Source organism: Lepidothrix coronata, unplaced genomic scaffold (genome assembly GCF_001604755.1).
Source record: "Lepidothrix coronata isolate B3197 unplaced genomic scaffold, Lepidothrix_coronata-1.0 Scaffold154, whole genome shotgun sequence".
NCBI classification, from domain to species: Eukaryota; Metazoa; Chordata; class Aves; order Passeriformes; family Pipridae; genus Lepidothrix; species Lepidothrix coronata.
Genome location: NW_016690334.1, coordinates 1,045,537 through 1,051,625, shown reverse-complemented (window position 1 = coordinate 1,051,625; position 6,089 = coordinate 1,045,537). Strand labels below are relative to the sequence as shown.

Genomic DNA, 6,089 nt, shown 5'->3' with positions numbered 1-6,089 from the left:
TTTTGAGGCCCTGAAATGATTGAACAAAAGGATTGATCCACCTTAGGGCTGCAGCCAAATTAGCAATAAAGCTGGGAATAGATGTCAGCTGTCCCTTCTCCTGCAATGCCTCCAGGTAACACCACCCTGCTCTTACTTCAGCTAAACAAAGCTAAATATCCACCAGACCAGGCCACTCTTCAGCAGCAGATGCTGATGGCTCGATGCTGCCTCACCATTCCTAATGCCCCAATTTCTTGCTTTTGCCTTCAGAGCTGGATGTCTCTGTGTTTCCCTGCCAAGAGCCCAATTTCCCAGCCAGACACCCAGGCTCAGTTTGATCCCACGAGGCAGCGTTTCTGTTTCCAGGGAGCCTTTGGCTGCTGGAGGATTTGTGTCCTGTCTGCTGGCACCAAACCCTGCCAGACAATTTGGGCCTTCTTGTGTCCTGCTGGGCTGCTCTGCAGCTTTGCTAGGCCAGATCATCTCAAACTGCCCTCCCCCTGCAGGGAAGGGGTTTGTTTGCTGGTATGTTTTGCCTTGTTGCTTCGGTTGTGGTTTTGGAAACCACGCTCAGTGGGAAGGTTCTTGGGAAAATGAGAGCATGGGATTGGCATTTCTGCGTGGGGCTTTAGAGCTGGGCTGAGCTGGGCCAGGACCTGTGGTCAAATCCTTCACACCTACAGTGGGAACACAACCAGATAGTTGGTGCTGGGTGACTGAAACCTCTGTGGTGCCTTCCAGTGCAGGGAGGTCTGTGCTCAAGGTAATTATTTTTTGTTATTTTATGTCTTTTTCTCTTTGTTTTTTTGGGGTTATTTAACCATATACATAAGATGAACATATTTGCACAAGGGAAAAATGCCTTACTTTCCAAGTTCCCTTTCTAAACAGTATTTTTGTAGGGCTAAGATATGTGTTAACTTAAAGAATGAAACTATTTCAAAAGAGTAAGAATATAATTATCTATAGTTATTGGACAAAAAGAAACTGAAGTCATACAATATAGGTGTTTAACTATGACCTTAACTGAAGTGTACAATTAAAAAACATCCCTTTTTGCTGATGCAGTTACATTGGTATAGCAGTACACATGGGTTTAATAACTCATCTCCATCCCAAGCAGTAACAGCAACTATATTTATATCAATAAAAACGAGTTGCTGAAATGACTGTTTCAAAACAACAGCAGGACATGCCTTGTTTGCTGCTGTATTTCCACACAGAATGTAAAAAATAGGTAAACCAGGCAGTTCTGCAGGGGCAGGGCTGTGTGAACCCCCAGTCCCAGCCCCTGTGTCTACACAGGCTTCCTAAGAGCTGAATTTTTGCTTTATACTCCTATAAATGAAGGTCCAAAGTCAAAGCCAGGCCCTGGATCCTGTAAACACCCTGCACTGTGCTTATGGACTGGCTTCCTTTCCCCTCTTCCCTGGAGAACATGGATTGCTGCCCAGGAAATCTAGTGGGCATCTCCCAGGTACCTCCACCAGCTCAAAGCAAAGCAGCATCAAAATATATTTTCCCATCCTTGGTGTATAAAATGCAATGAAAATGTGAAGCAAAGCAGGATTGATGCAGAGGTAAGGTCAGGGTGAGTGTGGTTAAATCATGGGGTTGTGATTCGTGGTTTCCCAAAAACCTTGTGCTGTGTCTGCCCATTGCTTTTGGAAACGGCACCTGGGGCCTCTGAGAGCCACGAGGGCACTGAACAGGGCAGGGCAGGGCAGAGCCAGTCCAGCCATGCAACAAAACACTGTGCCCAGACACTGTGTGGGCCTTGAAGTGTCCAACAGAATTCCATCTCAGCACTGCTGGCTCCAGAAGGGGCTTGTGGGCCCTCAAGGTGCTGCCTAAAGGTCACCTATTCCTGTGCAGTAGGGCAGAACTGCTGGACATTTTGGCTATTTAGCATTTCCATAACAATATCCAAAGGCCACTTCCCAATGAAAGTGGGTGTTGATCTGAAGGGAGGTGTGAGCAGCTCAATTCACAAGCAAGGCCAGGAATGAGGTGCCAAGGAGAGTGTGAGACAGAGAAGTGCTCTGGGACTCAGTCAGTGCCAAGGAACAGCCTTGTTCCTCACAGGCTGGGACAGCGGATCCAAACTACATTTCACTTCTACTGGGTTCCTGAAAGGGGAAAAACTGGCACAGCAGCTTTTGGAAGCTGTGAGAGAACTGATCCTCAGGTACCCCAAGAGGAGAAGTCTGATCTGTGCCAATCACCAAGACCAAACTGTGGTTAAGGGAAGAAAACACTGAGAAATGATGTTACACACTGTACCAGTGATGGGAGAGCAAATATAAGCCTCCATAGATCATTTTAAAAATCTGAGTGTAGAACATGTGGGACTTCCTTTAAATCTGATTGTGAAAATAGGTTTTATATAAGTTACAATCACAAAACATTCAGAGATCACTGATTCTCAGGGTGACATGGCAGCACTGCTTGGGCTTTCTCTGCAAAGTGCAGAGCTGCACAAGGCTCCCTGGTGTTCAAGTCACTTGGAAGATGCTGTTAACAGGATTAAATGATCTGGCCTAAAGACTTGAACAAGCAGCTCCCTGGGAAGCTGGTAGGTGATCTGTGCCACATGGCTTGAGCTGCTGCTCGTGACTTGGCTGTCTGAATTGTAAAAAAAAATCACTGTAAGGGTCATTTCACCTGCTACTGTAAAGCCAGAGTGAGCAGCTGGTGGAAGCTCTAGGTCCTCAACTGCATCCTGTAAGTCCTGGTGGGTACCTAGGTTTGAAACCCTGGCTTGAACAGACACCAGACAGAGAGCTCAGGAGATTGGGAGGATGTTTAACCATCACCAGAGCCCCTGGTTCTCTAGAAAAAGAAACCTCGGCGACGCTTACCATGAATTCCTATCATGTGCTCAAGAATTAATACCCTCTCAGCTAAAATCTTCAGAGCCTCTCGGAGCTGTTGAACACCTTCCCCCTGCAAGAAAGGAAAACAAAACCAACACTGGAGGATGTTGCAGAAGAGGCTTCTTGTTCATAGTGTTGCTTCCAGAGCACCAAACTAGGCAGTGTGGATGTTTAAAAATGAAAAAAATGTGAAAAAGGACAGGACCTACAAGGGTTGAGTAGGGATGCAAGAGAAATCCCTGTTTGAAGAACACCTCCTCAGTCATACCCCATGTTTGCAGAGCCCTGACCCAAAGCTGTGCCTTTCAGTTTGGTTCCTTCTTCTGCCATGGGCCAAACCCAGGGTGGATGTTCCTGTCAAACCTTTGGGCTGTGCAACTTGTGTTAACAACTCTGCTGAACCACCTGGAAAACAGGTTTGTCTCTTGCCTGGCATTTCCTTTGAACATCACTGAGTTACCTGGGCTTTCTCTTGGTTGTTACAGCAGGAAACTGGGACATGTGCCTGGCACCATCTTGTTGCTCCCTTATAAACTGGAAAAGTGCCATGTGAGCCCACCCTGATGGACTTCAGACCTCCTTCAAAGAGCTCCTGGCTGGGCCATGTGCTGCCTGAAACCTGCCCACATACTTCCACGTACACTCAGGCTGTAGCTGTATTTTATTCCCTTTGTTGCCTTAGTTATGACAGAGAGATGTTGGGAAGTATTTTAGGGTGAGAGAGCAGAGATGTGAGAACTCCAGTGCTCTGTACATGCAGTTTGATCTCTTTTGGGAGAGAATAGATCATGTCCCTCAGTATGTGGGAGGGACAGTGGGGGAGAATTCCCTATCTTGTAGCAGCTCCATGTGACAGAACAGCCAGTGGGGACTGAGGTGTTCAGAGAACATGGTGACAACATGGCCAAGAAAACCCCACAGACCAGCATTTCTGGCACGTATTAAGTTCAAACCCAAGGTTCATGTCACCACTTGCTCTGCACTTTTAACTGGGGACACACTCCTTGCCCCCCCAAACCCACAGAAAGGGAATATGGTTGAAGGACATTAAGGAGACAAAAAGGAAAATAAACCAGTAGAAACACACACTTACATCAGCACCTTTGTCACCTTCCTCACCCTTCTTGCCTGGTTCACCCTAAACCAAACAAGAAACAGAAACTTGTTTACATGTGGCTGTGGACTCTGTCCAGGATCACTTGGATCCCTTCCCACCAAAGGAGCAGAAGCATTTCACCAGCAGAAAATAAACTGACTGGCACTTCATGCCAGCGGCCAAAGTGCTCTCCTGAGCTTTGCCCTGGAGCTTCCCAGAGGTCACCACCATTTCTAACAGGGATGAACTTGCCCAAGAGTGGCCAAGGGGCCCCTCTGCCATGGCCTGGGCCCCAACAAGGCCTTGTACATCTCATGGAGCTCTCATGAGCAACACTTTGGGCTAAACCACAGATAAATGACTCTTTCCCCCAAACAGGCATGTGTTCATCTTTGATTTAGAAGTCAAAAATCCTCCATTCTGCTGCCATTAATTAGTCACATCACTTTCTGCCTCTGAAGATGCTCATTAAGCTTTTCTTGAGCGAAGATCCCTCTGTGCTGTGAATATTAGTCCTGTGTCCCACCCAACCAGGACGTTCAGGCACTTCCCAAAGAACAGATGACATGGAGAGATTAAACCACAAGCTAAACATAAAAAAAGACTAACAAACCAGTGAATAAGACAGAGTGGAAATGCCTGAGCTCCTCAAGCTTGTTGGACATCCCTGAGATACTTGGAAAGCAGAGGTGAGAATGAGGGGAAGGACTGAAGAAAAGGTTGTGTGAATTGTATGAAATGAGGTGTGGAACTCAGAAAGAGAGATGAGAAACCTCCCAGTGGCCCTAGGAGCTCTCTGGATGCTGCCAGCCAAAAAACCCCAACTCCACTAGCTCTTCACTGCCACTGCTTTGTTTGCACTGAACCATATGTGCAGACATCCCCTTTGTGCATCTGTTCAGGTACAGCCAAAAAAATCATTTGTGGGGCCATCTCTTAATGTCATTAAAGGGTTTCCAGCTCAGCTTGGCAAACCAAGGTGCAAGAGGGAATTGAGAGCAGCTGATGTACTTCGAGCTGTCTAACTGTGCCCACCTTTGGGCTCTGGTAGTGGCAGGAACCTCCTGGGCCTGGGAGAGCTTCTGTCTGCTCAGGTTTGGCCAGAGAAGACCTTCAGGCAAAGCAATCTCCTCTGTTGGTGTGATGCTTTCCTGACTGTGGCATTTTTACACCCAGGAGGATTATGTTTCATTTGCAGAGGAATTCATTAAGGTGAGGTTGTCTATTGAACAAATGTCTGAGCTGGGGACAGCTGACCTGAGTGTGTCTGAGAGCTGGCTGAACCAGCCACAGTGGCACTTATGGTGCCACCAACCCCACCTGAGCCTTGCACCCACCCACAAGTGCATCACTTACAGGAGATCCCTTAATGCCCCTCTCTCCAGGCAGACCTGCTTGCCCCTGTTGGAAATAAAGTCAGTGTCATTAGGACATACTTTGCCATTTGACAAGAACACAGCGTAATTTTCACTAGTGGAATTAAGATGGCTTAATGAAAAACCTTACACTTGGGATAATATGGAAAAAAAACTCCTCTCCCTTGACATTATCACTTTGAGACAGCAAAAGGGGGTTATAGTTTTCTGTCAAGGATCAGCTCCAAATCCCATCACGCTTTGGAGGGGTTGGGTTGGATGTGGAGCTGCTCAGCTCAGTGCCCTCCCTGTAAGACGATTAGCAGTTTTTTGAACTTTCCAGCAGTCAGTTACATTATACCAGGAAGGAATTTGGCTGCAGATTTGCTCCTTACAAAGACACCACATTCTTCTCTCTAGTAAAACTGATGGGCCTCTGCTGGCCCAGGCAGCACACAGAGCCCAGGGCTCCCACCGAGCACTGCTTTAATCTGCTCCTGCTCCACAGGCACGTCCCGGCCTTAACCCCGACAGCTACTGATCAAAACACAGGTACAATATTTTGGATTTGGGTTGGTTTGTTTCTTTTTCCTGCTGTGCTAATTTTCACATTGTTCTCAGTGGGGTCACATTGTTCTTTTTTTTTTTTTTAATAGAAACAGTCTGAACTAGGTACGTGTTGGTTTGGGGCAGAATGAAATGTCATTGAACTGAGCATCCTTTTTCCCCCCTGTTTTCCTCCACAGTGCTGGTTTCCCACTCTGGGCAGAATCCCTGGTC

At 47.0% G+C, this 6,089-nt stretch overlaps 1 protein-coding gene across 5 annotated transcripts in view; it reads right to left on the bottom strand.

The window, feature by feature from the left end:
- COL26A1 (collagen type XXVI alpha 1 chain) overlaps positions 1–6,089 on the bottom strand; it is a 181,065-nt gene that overhangs the window by 5,244 nt on the left and 169,732 nt on the right. For all 5 annotated transcript variants that reach the window (XM_017828947.1, XM_017828948.1, XM_017828946.1 and 2 more), the window contains 3 exons: positions 5,311–5,355; positions 3,952–3,996; positions 2,844–2,928 (listed from right to left, as the gene is read on the bottom strand). In XM_017828947.1, coding sequence (XP_017684436.1) covers positions 2,844–2,928; positions 3,952–3,996; positions 5,311–5,355 — 175 coding nt within the window. The remainder of the gene's footprint in view (positions 1–2,843; positions 2,929–3,951; positions 3,997–5,310; positions 5,356–6,089) is intronic.